General features: G+C 34.0%; 1 protein-coding gene across 3 annotated transcripts; it reads right to left on the reverse strand.

Annotated features, from left to right (window-relative positions):
- Window positions 1-880: 880 nt before the first annotated feature.
- LOC126727544 (uncharacterized) lies at window positions 881-11,152 on the reverse strand. 3 transcript variants are annotated; one of them, XM_050433252.1, is made up of 8 exons: window positions 10,974-11,151; window positions 9,502-9,812; window positions 9,205-9,290; window positions 8,883-9,029; window positions 7,538-7,640; window positions 4,338-4,450; window positions 2,029-2,153; window positions 881-1,230 (listed from the first exon to the last, which is right to left on the reverse strand). In XM_050433252.1, the coding sequence occupies exons 2-7, from the start codon at window positions 9,722-9,724 to the stop codon at window positions 2,061-2,063; spliced, it is 765 nt and encodes a 254-aa protein (XP_050289209.1). In that variant the 5' UTR covers window positions 9,725-9,812; window positions 10,974-11,151; the 3' UTR covers window positions 881-1,230; window positions 2,029-2,060. The 3 variants fall into 3 exon arrangements, with proteins under 3 accessions (XP_050289209.1, XP_050289208.1, XP_050289210.1); XM_050433251.1 differs by having other exon boundaries at window positions 881-1,413; XM_050433253.1 differs by lacking the exons at window positions 881-1,230; window positions 2,029-2,153 and adding an exon at window positions 2,160-2,946 and having other exon boundaries at window positions 10,974-11,152.
- Between the last annotated feature and the right edge of the window lie 8,783 nt (window positions 11,153-19,935).

Here is a 19,935-nt window from a genome sequence, read left to right on the forward strand (position 1 = left end):
TTTTAATGTGTAGTAAATATTATTTTAATGTATAGAATTGAATTATAAAACATCTGATAAATGAGATGTGGTAAAATAATAAAGTAAGCATTTGGTGTGGCAAAATGGCATAATTTTTGCACCAGCTGCTACGGATGCTCTAACACGTTGTAACAATGATTAATATAAGTATGCCAAAAACTTCTCAAATGACTCGCAGCTGCTGTGCAGCTATGGTATTGCAGGTGGTTTTTGGTCATAAATACTTGCCTTCTATTATATGCAAAGATGTCATATGCTTTCTTGTGTTGTCGACCTTACATGGAAGGAACTCGAGCACTTTTAGTAGCGAACAGAAATCAGATAGAGCAATCTTAACAGAGTACAGAAAAATGATAAGAACAGATGGTTGCAGAGATCTTGGCAATTCCCATATGCAGTCTGGTGATGTCAACACTTATTCTTATTTTTTGGATACCATAGCCAAAGTCCACAACCATATCAGATAGGTACAAGAATAAAATCAGTAAATTCTGAAATACAAAAATAAGATAAGTTAAAAAAGGGATTCGGTAGGAATCGTAGGATGCCAATGGAGTTGAGTGAGTGAGCAAGAGGCTTCAACTGCTAATCTTCTCTGGTTCAGGTGAGGCATATTACAGGTAAAACAATGTTAAGAGAAGGTGCACTATTCTATCTCTTAAAAGAGCACAATGTTGAGCAATTTGTTTTACTAATTTTAAGTGAATGTTTTGTCAAGCATGGAAAGAAACCAATAATTTTCTAGAGAACTGATTTGTAAATAAAACAATTGATAACTTGGTAACATTTTCTACTGGCAGGAAAAAAGAAAACATTCAACTGTAAACTGAAATTCATCAGGACAATTCACCAAGAAAAATGAACAACTTTAACCCATTTCAACTGTATTCTTATTCTCTCAATAAAGAAAAGTGTAACATCAGTCACAAAAAGGTATACACTAGTTGCTCTTTGTTGAATCTGTATATATTTATAGTAAATATCTATCGCTGTGGAATTGAGGCCCAAGATAGCACTGGGGAGTGCACTTGCAGGTATAGAAATTCTTGTGGTATATCACAAACCACGCACTCCTTATGTATATGCAGCCTGACATGAAGGACAATGCTGACAACATATCAAATACTTGGCAAAGAGAAAAAACCAATTGGCCACTTCAATATTCACATGCCACATCTGAAATGATACCAGCAACAGGGAACCCAAATCCTGAAAAGAAAGACAGGATTGTAGAGATTCGAGACCGACTCCAATGAAACTTCAATTCATGGAGCACATGCGAATAGAGTGCATCCAAAAGTTACAAAACAGTCCACAGAGTGATATTGGTTTAATACAACAAGAAAATGTACACTTCACTCTAAAGTATCACCAGCCACAGCACAACAAACCCTGAAAATAAAAATAATTCTTGAACTTTAGACTTCCTAATAACACAATTTGTTGGGACATAAATGCAGAAAAGGCATCTAAAAGTTTACAAACATTGGGCAACAAGAGCAGTGATCATAGTAAGCCCTTGTATACGGCAACAAATTTATAATGGAAGGTTATGCAAACATATGCGCATCAATGCATGTGTGTGTACGTGTTCATTTGCACATCATTTAAAAAAGAAACTGCTTAAAATATTCAGATTTTCTAATTTGAAGCATTTTTCATCTTATTTCCTTTTCTTCTTCATGGGATTGAAATGGAGGCCTTCAGTAAATCAAAGCATAATGTGAAAAGAAAATTTAATGTACTGTCATATCTTCTGAATTCTTAATCACTCAGACAAACCTCAAGAAACTCGCAGAGTTCTTTGTTTTGCATTTTGTTCCCCGCTTTGAGAAAGTAGTCAATTATAGAGACATGAACAATATACATGCAAAATCAAACTCACAACAGCTTGAAAAATGAAAAGGCAAATGCAACCTGAAAAAGAGGAGGGGGGGGGGGAGGAGTGGTGGGAAGCAAATCTTTGAGCTCTGTAATATGAGGTATACTGAAGATAAAGTTGCTTACCAGAAAATAAGTGGGACACGTAGACTTCCAAATTAATAAAGGCCCAACATCCTGAGCTCTGTAACATGACTAGGGTCAAGTTCCGGGACATTCTTATTATCTTCTCGGTCTTCGACCACATACTCCTTATATTAAGAAATTATCAAAAACCATCAGTAGAAATGACATATTAATGGTTGAATGCTTTAAGATGAAGTTTTCAGTTAAACTTTGTAAAGGAGTATTGCTCATTTGCAAAATTAATATGAATAAGATCTACATCTTAAAATCACAGTTTTTGAAGATCAAAGGGTATGCATGTTTTACAGATTCATGAGACTTCCACAAGTTATTCCAGTGCTGCTAAACTGTAAAATCAGAAAGTCCAGCTAACCTCACTATGGAAGCCAAGCAAATGCCTTGACTGCTAGCATATTTCTAACACCTTGTTCCCAAATTGCTTCAAAAACATTTAGTTCAATTTGCTAGATTATTATCATTATTAAAGACTTTGGGCCTACTCAACACTAAACCTAAGTTAGTAAATTAAAACATTCAGCCATCACATTCCACAGTAGTATCTCAAACCTTTTTCTTTTTTTTTTGATAAGTAATAAAAATATATTAAAAAGAAGGGTGTCACCTGAGTATACAGGAAGAATACATCAGGGACAAAAACATATCAAGTGTATAAAGTACAAAAATCCATGAAACCATGGACTGAAGAAAAAGAACAAAAGCCTAACACTACAACCCAATCCAGAAGAATCTTAAGGAAGAAGAGTTTAAAATCTAAAACTGATCTCTCTAAATCCTCAAAATGCCGGTTATTCCTCTCCCGCCAAATGCACCACATCAAACAATGGGGCACAGCCACCCAAATAGCAGCATTCCGATGCCTCCCAAACTTTCCTTGCCAGCAAGCCAACAGCTCCACCACTGTTTTCGGCATAATCCAGTGAATGCAAAACAAAGTAAACACCATAGACCACAAATCAAAAGCAAGAGGGCAATGGATAAGGAGGTGATCTACTGATTCCCCATTTCTTTTACACATACAACACCAATCCAAAATCAAAATCTTCCGTTTACACATACAACACCAATCTCAAACCCTAGCTGTTATGAAATCATTTAACCATTTGAAGCAAACATTGTCATGCATAAACTAGGAGACCTAGTATAACCAACCAAACAAAAATAGTACAAATTATTGTTCTTCAGGACTGTATTTTAATTTAAATGGGAAAGTTAGTAGTCCACTGTCCATCCAAGCCAACACCATGAAAAAACATTTAACTGAGAGACCCTAACATGTTACACCCAAATATTATTCTCTCCTTGCCACCCAACAACTAAATATGTAAATTAAAAAAAAAAAAAAAAAAAAAGGGAGGGGGGGGGGGGTGGGGGGGACCGGGGGAGGGAAGAGATCAAACTCGCTATAAAAAATTGAAGGATCTGTCAACAGCTTAATGGATCTTGGACCTCTGATTTATTCAAGCCCAAACTAAATATCAAATGTAAGCAATCCAACATAGCGAATATCATAATCATACCCAAGAAACCATTCAAAGGAAGTTGCAGAAAACATCTTAGAAAGATGAATTCTTACAAATAAGTATGAGAGCCATTTAAAATGATTTAGCAGCACAAATAACTACAGAAAACAGCCTATAAATCCTCCACTTTACTTTGCAGTCAACAAAGTCATATTGAACCTTATACAATATGCCTTTTTTTTTAAAAGTCAAATTGAACCTTATACAAATGCTTTACATTGGCCAAACTTTTATGACTCTTCTCTTCCCACAAACAATAGCACTCATTTTGTTTTTTGTTTTTTGTTTTTTTTTCAAGTTTGATGTCCACGGAAAACTATATATAAGTGGTGGAACAAGGATTTTGCTTGAAGGGCCCAATGAGTTGATCTATCAAAGCAAGTCATTTTGACATCTTTTTATCAGATTGATGTATATAACATAAATAAATATGATTACAAGTAAAAGTAAAGTAATCATCCACAAGAAATCAAAGAAAAACAAATTTCAGACATATCATAGAATATTGTAGTCATGGATCGGGAAAAAAAATCTTAAATATAGTTGAAAAGTCATGAAGAAATCCACAGCTAACTCCAGCTGTCTATAGCACCATTAAGTTAATGCATCTCCAATTTAGTTCACTATCTTTTTATGGAGTTCATCTAATTTGCATGCATTTTACCAAACATTATTCAACCAGAAATTTCAAAATAAATTATGACTCTAGTCAATATCAGTATGAAGATTTGAAAAACAATTGTATGCTCTAAGAAAGAGGTACCATACTTTTGTTAGTTCTTGTTTGGCAAGAACATGGTAATGGCGTTCATTGATCCTCTGTCCGCATATTATCGCTATAAAGAAACCGTAGAGCAAACCCACCAAAACGATAGCTAAAACTGCACAATATCAAGTTGGTAAACTAAACCATAATCTGTTAAAGCATGCCAACCATAAATGTTCTTATAATCTTCTAATTAAATCAACAAAATGGATCATAAATAAGCTAAAATAGTATTAAAAAAAAAGATGATACGTTAAGTTATATACAACATTGGTCAGGTGAATTAGAATGGGAATGATGACGAGTTAGAGCCTTAGAGGTGGTGTGACACAATAGCACATAAGCATCAATCTAAGGTCAAATATCAGCAAATTCCCAAGTGTATCACCCATTTCAGAATAAAAATCGTCTAATCCAAAGAGGCAATTCATATGTTGCCATGTCAAAATGGCATCGTTTTGGGATTGATTAACAGGGGCAAATGTAACGGAGCATGAAAGAAGTGGCATATTGACATTGTGGTAATAGTTGAGGGTGTAGATTGCAGATTTTTAATAATTGAGAGAATGATCTAGAAGCAAGCACAAAGTTAAAGGGAGTAAAGTGCATTTTAGCCCTAAAACAACAAGAGGCACCCAATAAGGCTTCCTACCAAACATAGTATCAACGTGTATACTAAAGCTACAATAACTACTAGGAACAAAGAAGCTCTCTCTCTCTGACTTTAAAATTGTTGTTTCTCAAACCTCAAAACGTTCAGGTATTCCTTGATCAGGCGAATAAGCAAATGCATTAGAAATCCAGCACAGGCCATTTAACAGGCACAAAAGCTTAAGCTCTGATCTAATATTGATGTAACTAGCACTAAGGTCTTCAGAGCAAGGAAAGCAAACAAAACCTTGAACCATCGTGTATTAATGCATGTCTACATAAAATAGAAATATAGATATAAATATAACGAGAAGTAAAGAGGGAGCAGACAGAAAAGATAAGCAATGCCAACAAGAAAGAGAAAGAAGATCTAGGGTTTGAAGTCCTGCTACACTACCTATTCAACAACCTGAATGATAGGATGTTGCTGTACTCTAAGGCTTGTTCTCTTTTTTTCTTTTTCTTTTTTTAGTATAAGATAGCTCCAGCATCAGATCTAATCTCATTTTACATTAAAAATGCTTTTGAGAGCCTGCATAAAATTTTCAAAACAACTAGGCACCTTCAAGCCCTTCTTCTCCAACATAGTTAGAAATTGAACTACAATTACCGCATTAAAAATGTGAAAACCACCAAAATATAAATGTATTATACATGTATATTGGTATGGTTCATATACACTTGACGAAACTCTTTGTTAATATTATACCACTCAATAACTAAAATTTTTATCCCCTCTTTTTGGGAATTTTTAGATTTGAGTTCTTTTGCTTAATGTTTTGCTTCGTTTAGTACATCCTGTACCATAGGAACAATTTGCATGCTTCTCTTCTTTTTTTAATAAAGTTTTTTTATGTATCAAAAAAAAAAAAAAAAAAACCATCAATTGAATTATTGTTTTGACAATCCCACATTTATGTTACTTGTTCTCTTCATACTTAACACACAAATAAAGTTTTATATCAGTCAAATGTCATTTACTATCTAACCCATAAACTTATGCTTTTCGTATAATCTTACAATACAAAAAACCTGAAATTTGTACATTTTATAGATCATATAGTTATTAACCCCAAATTATCTTGATATTTTGCAAGTATAAAGGGTATGAGGAGATAAAATAATCCAATAGTCAATTTGTCAAAATATTCATATAGTGAAAATTTATCAAGTGGTATAACATTGCAAAGAATTACAAGTGTTACTTGAACCCATCCCGATGTGTGTGTATGGAAATTATCAAATAGACTCTAAATTGGACCCAAATTGGCAATCAACATATCGAAAATACGGCAATCTTTCACTGTGCCCACATTATTTAGGCTTGATTCAAACAATGGCCATGACAAGAGAAGCACAAGCAGCAAAATTTGGGAGAATTGATATTTTTAATGCAAAAAAAATTTATACATGATGAAAACTGAAGGCACCAGTGACTTAATTGCATATAATTTCCAAATGACATAACATCCAAAGCAATGGTTCCCAGCTAAAACTAAGGTGGGTTGATTCGGTTGAATGACATAATTTGAGACAAACCTAAATATTGAGAAAAGTTGGTTTACACTTTCTCATCCTCTGGTTGAGCCTGGGATGAAATCTTCAACCCATACTCTCCTCAATTTGACTTGCCACTAGACTTTCATTGACCCAATCCTAGTTGAGCTTGCCATATTATCAAATTTCTTAAGCCTACATCCCTATGGTTGATCTTGTGAGGATCTCCAACCTAACCTGAGCTTCCCCAAACACAAGAAAAAAAAAGTGCCCATAATTCCTCAATCACTAAAATACCTCCACTTAAAAAAATCTAAAGATTTAACATTAAATTATTTCCCATCAATTTAGTATGGTTGATCTTCAGCTGTTGCCCTTACCTTAAATTTATGTTCTCCCCCCACCACCCCCACCCCCAAAAAAAAAAGGGGGTACTTAACTCAACTAAATCTTAATCCCAAATAAACTAAAGATAGCTCCATGAATTCTTTTCAATTCTTTAAAGGATACATTCATTTCAAGAAACACTTGCCGTCAACCTAATGCATACCCTCCTCCTTTATCCGGGCTTGGGACCGGCTGTGTAAAAAATTAAGGCAGTAAATACTAACACAGGCGGAGTTAATGTGGTGAGAAATGGTACTGCAGAGAATACACTTAAGTTTCTTTATTTTGTAATGGACAAATCTATAAGGCAGCAGAAAAGGCAAAGCAGGACCATCTTCATTGGATTGGATTGGATTGAATAATTAACTAACAATAATGGAAATGTTTGGAGACAACCCCAGAAACAGAGAATGTCATATATATCGTGCGAATTATTGACTTTTGTATCAGACATACTTAAAAAGAATTATAAGTTAAGATATTCAAGAATAATGCACCAGCTGGAGGGATTATACCAGCCATGGCATAAAATCACACAAATATGTTTATATTTTGTTTATAAATTTTTTTGTGTTTGTGCGTCATATAATGTGTGTGTGTGTGTGTGTGTGTGTGCATATTTATGCAAGAGAGAGATAGAGAGAGGTCATTTGGAGAGTAAGCATACCAGCCATTATGTAAAACCCATACGGGTGTTCTTCATATCCAAACATTTCCCTTAGCTCATCTCCATAAAATTTGTATACTAGTACCCCCAAGAACGCCACAATCTGTTATAAGCATATGATCAAAAGAAATTATCAAACATTTGTTCTAACAAGATTTTAACCTATATTCACATATACATAAAAAACCTACCACAATATCTAATTAAAAATATATATATTCTAAGTAAATGAGAATGAAAGCAACTGGATGTTATATGTCAACACTCAACAGTAGCCATGTAACTTCAAGAACAAAATAACAAGTGATTCAGTAGTATGCATGAAACATGGAATAATATAAACACTGCGTTTTGGACATTCAAGGGAGTTGAAATGTACAAAAACAACAAAAGAAGTTTGAACATAAATCAGCAACCTCCAGATTAAAACTATTCAATTAATGGACTATCTGATTGTCATCCAGTTTTCTCAAGCAATCAACCTGACCTTAGTATTTTTTAGAAGCTCAGCCCAAATGAAATCATATTACAGAAATAACCATTTTCACAAATATTCAGTCTCTGAATCAGCCCATATCAAATGGGCAAAAATGTGTCTCTAGCTCCAGGCTGCAGTTAATATTCTTACATCAAGAGACTTATATTAATTGCCTCCCCCATAAAGCACACGTGATTGACTGCATGGTCTTGATTAATTTACATATCCAATGCCATTAGTACTTGATGTACGAAATAACTAGAACAAGTCACAGTCGACATTTGACAGCACAGTCAAAAAAACATTAGCACCATGGGAAAAATACGTTAGAAGCAATCTTGAGTTTGAATGTCTTATTAAGAGAAGCCTTGGATCTAATTCCCAAGTTTAGGTTTCCGGTGGAACTTTTGCTTGTCAAAATATAAATAAGATCAAAGCTCTATTAGCTGGACTGCTTTACTTTACAGCTATTTGTACAATCTAAAGCTAATCCATCTGAGTTTATGAAAAAGACTCTTTTCTGTCAGAAAAACAAAAACAAAACTTTATCAGTTGTGTTTTCTTCCATAAGATCTGCTTAACTTCATATCAGAACATAGATTTGTATATTTCCACAGCAACTGCTGCACACATCCAACTCCCATAAACAAATGGAGTCACCTAGATTTATTATCAGAGTTCGTAAGTACTGATTGGAGAAATAACAGATTCATATAGGCATATTTCGAATTGTAATACCGTCTAATAACTTCATTATGGAGATACACCAAATCCTACATGTGAACTTTATGCTAAACCAACAAAGGTCAATCAACATATATGCAAAAAGTACATAAACAAAATTATGTAAATAGCAAATTATCATACCAGCTGAACGATTATAAAAATGAACGCATGGTCCCTAGCAACAAGAAACTGAAATTTCAATCTCAACCACCAGCGATCAGGTGGGACATTCGCACGTAATATGAACACGGCCCTACACTCTGTACAGTGAGCAAAAGCAAAACCCTCCTAAGACAATGAAGGGAATGAACAATCAGTTTTTGTGCCTCAATACCAGAAACATCATATCAATTCAATATTATCACAAAATACAAGTTAGATAAACAGCATTGGAAAGATTGAATGAATTATCTGCAATCTCATGATTCTAGAAGCAGCATTCTAAAATATCCAGAAAAATCACCTTAGTTGACCTCCAATTATCAAGACAAGATCTATGGACATACTTCTGGGTGCCTTTGCAATGGCATGGTGCAATTAAGTCTTCACCTGAAAATGTATAAAAATTTACCCAAGATAAGTACATTTCTTAGCACCCAAGATCGTGTAGTAATTTAAGTTGAGATGTCATGTGTCACCCGCACTTTATATGTGCACCCACAAAAATCTTTTTTTTTTTTTTTTACCTCAAACCATCTCAAATGATGAAATTAATACTCAAAAAACAAAAAAGACAACAGGAATGATAGTTAGTAAAGACCTCCAATATCAAGGCATATACGGCATTGGTGTTGGTCTGAATTCACTAGAGGACAATCTTCATCAAGTTGAAGATCTTGTAAATCATCATTAACAACAGCACAATCCCCTCCAATAGCTGTTATCTCACATGAAGATGAAGGTTCTACAGAGCCTGCTTGATGTAGGATTGGTTCGCTTTCTAAAATACCTTCCCTATGACCATCGTTTGAGACTAATTGCATGGCGAAGAATGTGAAATCAACACAACACTATGACAGTCATTGCCAAAGCAACAGTTACTAGTGACCATTTCAATAAAAATTAAGGAACCTACAAAAATAAAGGAAAATTTGCAATAATTAGGAAAGAGGGCCTGCATTAAACATCAAGATGTGATAGACAAACTGTCAGTAAGACAGGCCACATGCAAAAATGTAAAGGATCAGCCACAGCCAATGAGTTTAGCTGAAACGTCCCCTCACAATTGTAAGCAAGACAAATAAATGGAGGGTATTAACAGACTTCTCCAAAATGTTACAATCTAAAATGTAAAAGTGAAAGGAAATCACAAAAAGAATTACAATCTACGTTTCCAAGAACTAGTTTTTTGGAACAATCAAGCAGGCAAAATCTATATATGAAGAGCTCCTTGGATATGAGCTCCGTAAGCTATCCCTAAATTAGCATTAACATAAAATGGAACAAAATACAACACAATAAGCTTCATTGCAATATATAGCTGCACGTCTCCTATTAAAAGACCAACATTGCCAAATCCCTTACAGTTACCAATCCAGTACTAGGACGTGTATTATGACTTCACCTAAACTCTTGCATCCAATTTTCAAAATAGCACATTACTCTAAATCGATGTAACACATTCTTCACACACACACACATTCTTCACATAAACACAACCAAAATACTGGACAAGTCATCATTCCATTCGACACATTAGAGACTAAAAGCAATCACTTTAAGTTTGTTAGAGACTAAAAGTAATCACTTTAAACGTTTGGGGCTAAAATTTAGGACCAACAGAGTATTTTCCACAAAAAAAATATATATATATATATATATATATGACAGAGTATTTTCCACAAAAAAAATATATATATATATATATATATTCATATATATCCCTTATGGTGTGGCCTCAAAAGCAAAAGCAGGCCAAAGGGTGCTCCATTTCACTCTCCAAAAATACATTTTTGAACAAATTACACAAATCCAAGAATACCCAGATGCTCAATTATGCACAAAATACGAAATTTATTCATCAAGCAAACAGAAAACAATTTATAAATACTAAGTACAGCATGCTAGCAATTACTAACAAATACAGCACATAAATCAAACCTTTACATTATCAACAACAACAAAAACAAAGAAAGATTCAAAATTTAAATGACCCCTTATGATTTCAGCATCAGAGACATATCTAATTCAAAAAAATCAATAAGAAAATTGAGAAAACAATCGGGACCTTGCCTGATGCTTAGAAATCTAGGAAGAACTTCGTGGGTTTCAAAGAATATAGGCATGGTTTTTGGAAACAATAATAAAATACAGGGTTGCGTGTGAGAGAATGGTGAATGAATAAGAAAGCCAGAGAGAGAGAGAGACTTTGAACTTTTGTTTTCAGCTTTTGAAAGAGAAAGGAAAATGTGGGTGAAATTTAATTTTCTTATTATTATATTACAGAGTAATGCTATAGTGAAGTCATTCTCTTTTTTAGTTTTTTTTTTTTTTTTTTTTGGCATTAAGTTATTTTTCTCTCTCTTTCTTTTTTGGCCATTTATTTATGAAAAAAATATTGGTATGAGAACTGAGAAGCATGAGGGTCTGTTTGGTCATCAATCTCAAACTCATATTTTCACATTTTAAATAATATTATACATATTTTCACACATTTTTTTCCTCACACGTATTTCGAAAAGCTATAAATAACATTTCTCAAAATACCCTACCAAATGCCCCTGGATCATCCCTATTAACTTTAAATAAACTAAAATAAGTTGAACAGGTGGTCGATGTTAGATTAGGGATGTCTTGTTCCCGTTCAATTCCCTCTTTGAGATAGAAGTAAGGTAAGATAATGAGAGGTATGAGTTGGAAGTATTTTATCATCTTTAATGATATGAAATTTATATGAAGATAATATTCTTGCTTTCCATAAATAAATAAATGAAGAAATCTGAGGAAGACTACCATCTTATCAATTTATGCAATGTAATTTATAAACTTACTATTTCCAAAAAAATAATTCTTTTTTTTATAATAAACCTAATGTTATATATATATATATATATATATATATATATATATGTGTGTGTGTGTGAAAGTATTTCAAATTTATAACGTCTCTTTAATAATTATTTTTTATCATTAGGTCAAGATATCAACTAGTTTTTTATGTAAGTGCGAGATTGAACCCTAAATCTTTTATTTAACAACAATAAACTTTACCATTTGAAATAAATGAAACCTATACCATTGACTTTTATACAAGAGAGATTGAACATTGTTAACATAATAATAATAATAATGGCTTTTAAAACCATCAATTCCATCAACAACAACAACAAAAAACACATAGGGACCAAGACATAAGACATGTCATATGACACTCAAATTAGACATGAACAAGTCATGTGATAAAAGTGGGTAGGATTTATCTATAGAAAATCATGAAAATAATGGGCTCTCATGAAAAATGGGTCAACCTTGTCATGTAATGCACGACTTCGGCTTTGTCTACTTCTTTTCCTTTTTCTGTGGGGGACAACCGGACAAGTCTTTCTCTTTGCAACTTTGTAATTATTGGAAAACAGAAATGATACATGACCCTGTCTTTGTACATATGCTCTCATAGTACCATTTTTGTTGAGCTACTTTGCAGAAATGAATGTGCATTCAAGAAATTCTGCAACAATGTGAATATTCCTCAGGACAAAAATTAAACATAGACAAAAAGTACCATGTTTTCCAAGCTACTAGGCAGCATGACAATTAAACATAGAACACGAAAATTGAAATTAGGATTTAGGAGTCCAAGCTACTAGGCAGCATGACAATTATTTGGGTTTCTGCATTGGTAGAAAGGTGTAAGAAGCAAGCTTTTACAAACATAAAAGATCGAATTTATCACCTCTGTCGTAATTATCGAATGAATATATATATATATATATGTATGTATGTATGTGGGGCATTGGAATGAAGGTCTAAGAAGCAAGCTTTTACCAACATAAAAAATTGAGTGTGAATAAGAACTTTGTAACTCAACTAATTGATACCTCCTAATATTTCCAAATTAGGCATTTCATGTTTGAATTTCTTATCTCCATTGTAACTATCGCGAATATGTATAGACATTGATTAGTTCACATGAAGAATACCATGTAAAATCTACATTGTAGGAAAAAATGTGGCTAGTATTTGCTACTTTAGGAGATAGTGTACAATCATTTTACTTACAATGTACACTTCAAGTGGTGCTATTCATGTAATCTCTCTCTCTCTCTCTCTCTCTCTCTCTCTCTCTCTCTCTCTCTCTCTCTCTCTCTCAATTGCTAGCATCTTGATGCAATAATTTAAACTCCATGATTGGTAATTTCTGGTGGGGTCAATGAGGAAAAAGAAAACGGATGCATTGGTTGAGATGAGATAGATTATGTGAGCTGAAGAGCATTTGAGGCAAAGTATATTGTTGTACTTTTAATACTTCTAAGATTCCTTATTTCTCTAAATTTATTTTATAAGCTTACTTTTAAACAATCAAATTTTATGTTTAGATTTCTTATATTTAAATTGATTTCTAATGTTAATTTTTTGTTAAATATTTTTTTTTAATAACTTTTAATTATATGAATTTATACCTATAAATAAAGTAGATCACAAAATAATTTGCACTCAAATTCTAAATTAATTCATCCATGTAGATTTTGCGAGTCATCTCTTGCTTGTTTAAGATAATTTTCTTGTTACTATCTCAATGATAGAGACCAAATTCTAAGAATATATATATACATATATTAATAGCCAAATCCTAGAGAAAATCCAATTAGATTTTAATTGGATTCTCAATTTTGCACCATGTGTCATGTTAAATTTTTAATTTCGTGTCAAGTGAATTATTGAGTGCAAAAATCAAAGAGTCCAAATCCAATTAGATTCTAAATTGAATTTTAATTGGAGTCTAATTTTCCGTCATGTGTCCATCTAAGTTTTTAATTTTTATGGTAAGTGAATTATTGGGTGCAAAAAACAAAAAGTCTAAAACCAATTAAATTAAATATATATATATATATATATATATATATATATATATATATTGTGGGGGGTAAAAGACCAGTAGGCTCATGTCGATATTTATATTAGGCCAAAGGCCCAGCCCAAGGGAAAAATCTCTCCTCAGTCGCAGGGAGGAAAAGCCCTTCCTTGGCCACGGGAAGAACCCTCCTCGGCACATTATAGCCGAGGATGGGAAAAGTGACCTGCCACTAGCAGTGACACTCTCTATCATCCCATGGAGTGGGAAGAGTACCAAAGCAGGAAAGGACAACGAAAGTGTTTAAAGGAAAGGCTGATATTATCGCATTCAGTGCCATGCGCCTGACACGGCCATACTTCTCTGTCCTTACAACCACTCCCAACAACTGGAGGGAAGGGCTGATGGGACAAGTACCTACTCTAAGGGCCCCATTCAGGAGGAAGGAAACTACTATAAAAAGGGAGTAAAAAAAGACAGAGAGGGCGGGGCAGAGACCCCCCAACACACCAGAGGCATCCCTAGACCGTGGCGAGGACCAACCCTCTCTGAGGAATCCGATCCGCCTCAATCTGATCGTAAAGAGCACCATGATAACCGTTGTTCATACGCTAAAACCTAGCTCTTTGGCCCATTCTCTACAAATTCATTGTACCGGGCTCAAGGTCTAAGATCCCATTCATTTTGGACTTTGCCTGAAAAATGTGACCCTACATACATATATATATATATATATATATATATATATATATATAATGAGAAATCATTACATATTTTAGAAATGTATGGTTTAAAAAAAATGTAAGTTAATATCATGTATAATTTGAACATTTTCCTAAAAAAATGTATAATTTGAATCATATAATTGTAATTGTTTTTAATTATACTCGTGCATATGCACGTGGTTACACACTAGTATATTATATATTAATAGGTAAAATTTAGAAAAAGTTTAATTAAAATTTGAAATTATAATTTAATTTTGCGTCATGTGTCTAAATTTATGTGGGGATCACACCATAATTATCCACTTAAGTTTGTGCCATGTGTTCACTTAAGTTTTTAAATCTTTGTGCCAAGTGAGTTAATGAATGCAAAATACTAAGAATCTAATATTAATGAAATATAAAATTAAATAAATCAATCACATATACTCAATAAAAATCATCACACAACAAAAATCACTACACATTCTATCTTATTAAAAATTAGAAAAAAAAAATGATCATAAGTAGTATTAAATTTAAATAAAAATTTTAATATGTGACTAATTACGTTTACTTTAAAAAAAAATTAATTTGACTAATTATTTATATTTTGTGTGAAGGTACTACACGTGATTGGCACACCCTTCTTTAGGCTCAATGCTTATAAGGTAAGGGTGGAAGGCGTCTCTCCCCAATGTGAGATTGAATAAATCTGTGAAGGTCACACCTGAACCTAAAGCGGACAATACCTTCTAAGGGAGAAGTTCGTTCCTTCACAAAAAGGCACCTTTTGGGGTTTAAGGGGAAACCCCCACCTCCCCCCATTGACTTGAAGAAGTAAGGGAGTGCAATCATGCATAGCCCACAGTTTTTTAGACTTGCTCAATACTACACATGATTGGTACACCTTTCTTTAGGCTCAATGCTTATAAGGCAAGGGTGGAAGGCGTTTCTCCTCGATGTGGGATTAAACAAATCTGTGAGGGTCACACTTGAACCTAAAGCGGACAATACCTTCTAAGGGAGAGGTTCGTCCCTTCACAAAAAGGCGCCTTTTGGGGTTTAAGGGGAAACCCTCACCTCCCCCCATTGACTTGAAGAAGAAAGGGAGTGCAATCATGCATAACCCGCAGTTTTTTAGACTTGCTCAATACTACACATGATTGGTACACCTTTCTTTAAACTCAATGCTTATAAGGCAAAGGTGGGAGGCGGCTCTCCCCGATGTGGGATTGAACATATCTGTGAGGGTGACATCGACCCTTGGCCCATTCCCAAAGCAAACAATACCTAATTAGGGAAAGATTCATTTCTCCTAACACATGATTGGTACACCCTTCCTTAAGCTCAATGCTTATTAGGCAAGAGTGGAAGACGTCTCTCCCTAATGTGGGATTGAACAAATCTGTGAGGGTGGCATTGGCCCTTGGCCCATTCCCAAAACGGACAATACCTGATTGGGGAAAGATTCGTTCCTCTCACATTTTGATAGTAAAAATTGTGTTTAATTTTAAATGTATTTATACAAATGCATGTGTTACATGCTATTTTTTTTAATAATTTGACTAATAATTTATATTTTTATAATAAAAATTGTATTTAATTTTAAATGCATCCATGTGTTTGTATGGGTTATGTGGGGGTAAAATTCATCAGTCAACAGTGGGCCTTGGTACCCGTGTGGAGCCTAGCCATAACGGGAAGTGAAGACATGGCCAGAGGACTTCCAGCCCAATCCTGTTGGGCCGGGCTTGTTTAAGGGGCGTCCGAGGAGGAGTGTCTCCTCGGACGCACCAAATGGGAGCCCAAGGCACACCCTTTACATGGTGAGAAATCGTCCCAAATCGAAGGGAAATGCTAGACGTTCAGGGGGCAGCCACAGCTGTCGCATTAAATGCAAGGAAGCTACTTTTCCAGCCGCATTAATGTAGAAAAGACAGGAGAATAGTATTATCTTGGTCAATGCAACTCACAGAAAAGAAGGAGGATGTCCTATGAGACAAGCACTCAAGTAGAGGCTCAGATGGTTAACAAGTGTAGGGCCATTATCAATTGAAGGATGCTATATAAGAGAAGAAAATCCCCATGACTAGGGGATCGGAAACTGGAGAGAAAAAAAGCAAGGAAAAGAGAAAGAGAGAGAGGAGTTCTGTAAACAAAGCATAAGATACAGCCCCATGGACTGTTATCCCAGAAAACTTAATGAAATATCCCCATGTTCAAATAGTTGCATGGCTTACTAATCATTACGTTTACTCTGTCAAGACCTAGTTCTGTGACCCACTCTCTACAAATTCATTGTTGAGGGTCTTTTGGGCCAGAATTGCCTGCTTGCTGGGCCTGGGCCCCAAAAACCGCCCTTACAGGTTACATACTGGTTTATATATAAAAAGAAGATCAAATTATAAGAATATATATATATAACCAAAGTTTAAAGAAAATCTAATTAGATTTAAATTTTTTTTTTTTGGAGAATCAAGACCGCAAGGGCTTATTATTAACTAGGATAATCATCAAGAACACAATGTAAAATGTTTGGTTGGACATCCTCCATCTAAACTAATAAAGGAAAAGAAGACCGAGCTCTTCGTGCTAAGGCATGAGCAACATTGTTGCCCTGCCTCCTAGTATGGGAGAGGGAGAAAGTTCCGAAGCAACCTGCTATAAACCTGAAGTCTTTAACTAGATGACCAACTGGTGATTGTGTAGCATCCCTCTGAGACAAAGCTTTTATCACACCTTCAACATAGCCTTCAAAAATGACATGCTAAAACCGAAGCTCCATTGCAAACACGACTGCTCTTCTTGTTGCTAACAACTCCAAAGTTTCCACCAATGGTGAGAGTGCAATTTTCTCAGATAATGCTGCCATGACTTCCCCAAATTCATTACAGATTACAACCCCAATACCTGCTTCACCAGTGTCAACAAACACTGCACCATTAAAGTTTGCTTTCAACTCACCCGATGCTGAAGGCTTCCACCTAGCTGGGAGTAGCTTCTATTTTGGACCACGGCCAGAGAATTTCTGCTAGAACTCGGACAACATTGTCAAAGCAGACTCGAAGACTTTATGGATGGGCAAGGTCTGCTCGTTACACCTTATCTTATTCCTACGACACCAGACAGACCAAGCTACCATTGCAAACACGTCAAGCCGAGCTGATGCAGACAGAATGATACCCACTAGGTCCGAGATTGTCTTCAACTAATTGGTTTGACCCTGAAGCCAAGAAAAACTTGATAGCCATACAAATTGGATAGCTTCACAGCTCCACATAACATGGAAAATATCCTCTGGAGCTCTTTGACATAAGTTGCAAACTGAGTTGTCTAGCACTCTCCTCTTCTGCAAGTTCACTTTTGTAGGCAAGGTGTCCGTGCACGCATGCCAAAGAAAAATCTTGACCTTATTTGGGACTCTCAATTGCCATATACTCTTCCAAAAACTCCTGGATTTTTCATTAGAGGAAGCCGAGGCCTCTTTAGTACCTTCCAACTCACATAACAATTAATAACCCGACTTCACTGAGTATATACCTGATTTGCACCTTGGCCAAATAATACAATCCTCTTGCCGTGACAAGCATAAAGGGATACCTTTAATCCATTGTGCCTTGAATTTAAGGAAAAGGGAATCAATTATGCGATCATTCTAGCCTCCTAAATTTGGGTCAATCAACTGAGCTATTGTCCACTCTTTTGCCATATCCACCTGTGGAGAAATGATTTTTGCAAAGCCAACACCAGGTAGCCACCTATCTGCATAAATGTTAATTTTCGTACCATCACCCACTCGCCAAAGCATACTCCTTTTGATCAGATTCCTAGATTTTAATTGGATTCTCAATTTTGCGTCACGTGTTCCATTTAATTTTTAATTTTATGTCAAGTGAATTAGTAAGTGTAAAAATCAAAGAGTCCAAATCCAATTAGATTATAAATTAAATTCAATTGGAGTCCAATTTTCCACCATGTTTCTATTTTTTTTTTTTTATGGCAAGAAAATTTATTCGGTGAAAAAATTAAAGAGTTTAAATCCAATAAAATTCTAAATTATATATATATATATATATATATATATATATAATGAGAAACCATTACATATTCTAGAAACGCATGATTTAAAAAATTGTAAGCTAATATTATATATAATTTAAATTTCTCTTAAAAGAAATATATAATTATAATTATTTTTAATTGTATCGGTACATAAACGGTTATATATAAAAGGGACAATGTCATTGTCAACCTGTCGTTCATAACTTTCCACAAACAAGTTGACAAAATATGGTATCAATCAAAACCAACATATAGCTCAAAAAAGTACTATCTTGTTGTAATATAGTATTGTAAAACATATTGCTTGTATTATTATCTTCTTTTTTCTTTTTCTTTTTTTATTTTTATTTTTTATCTCATTAAGAACAATTACATTTTTATTAAGTTGTTTATTATATTGAATATATTTATAGAATTAATTTTGCTCAATCTTGTTTTTTAATTTTACTCCTCTCAAGCAAAATTCTGGCTCCGCAACTTATATGAATATGTTACTATCACGCTGTTGTCATGATATTTTTACACATGGATGCAAAACCAAATCAGTGAGGTGGAATTTGATTGTTACCTAGAGTTTGCCTTGGGTTATTACAAGATTATTATAGTAGTCAAGCTAGGAGCAAAAAAAAAAAAAAATTATAAAAGAAAATAAAAAGAACAAAAACAAAAAAAAAACAAAACAAAAGAAAGAGACAGAGGACATTGATATTGTACACTAGTGTCACTGAATCTGGAGAACCATGTTCAATCCTTCATGCACTATGAACATTTTTTTTTTTTTTTTGTAACAAGATTGGGGCGGGGTTAGAAAATTTTATAATTTCTTTTTTTGTTCTGACCCCCTAAAATAAAAATTTGAACATTTTGAGTTTCTAACTCAAAATCTTTTTTATGTCCAAGTCCAACTGAAATAAACTAGAATATGATCCCTTTAACAATTTGTTCTTGCAAATGAAGTTACAATTAATTAAAACTTTTGATTGAATATGCGAGTGGAGTGGATGAATTTGAATGTATTTTTAATTTGTTATTTGTTAGTGGAGATTGGGGCATGGGCAAGTAAGTTAATCGGTAGTTAGTAAATATTAACACTGAAAGACAATTAAACATTTAGACAATGGATGATTCTAAAAAAAAAAAAAAAAAAAAATCAAACAAGGGCCATGAAACAGGGGCGTGATTGAGTGAATACAAAAACAAATGTTAAAATAACAAAAATTTTCTCAATAGACTCACAAAGACTAATAGTTGTTCAAGTTAAGTTAAATTATTAAATAAAGTTACAATTAATTTATACTTGTGAGTGGAGTGATTGAATTTGAATGTGTTTTTAATTTATTATTTATTAAGTGGGATTGAGACATGGGCCAATCAGTCAATCAGCAATTAGTAAATGTTAATACTAAAAGACAAT

This window comes from Quercus robur, chromosome 5 (assembly GCF_932294415.1).
Source record: "Quercus robur chromosome 5, dhQueRobu3.1, whole genome shotgun sequence".
NCBI classification, from domain to species: Eukaryota; Viridiplantae; Streptophyta; class Magnoliopsida; order Fagales; family Fagaceae; genus Quercus; species Quercus robur.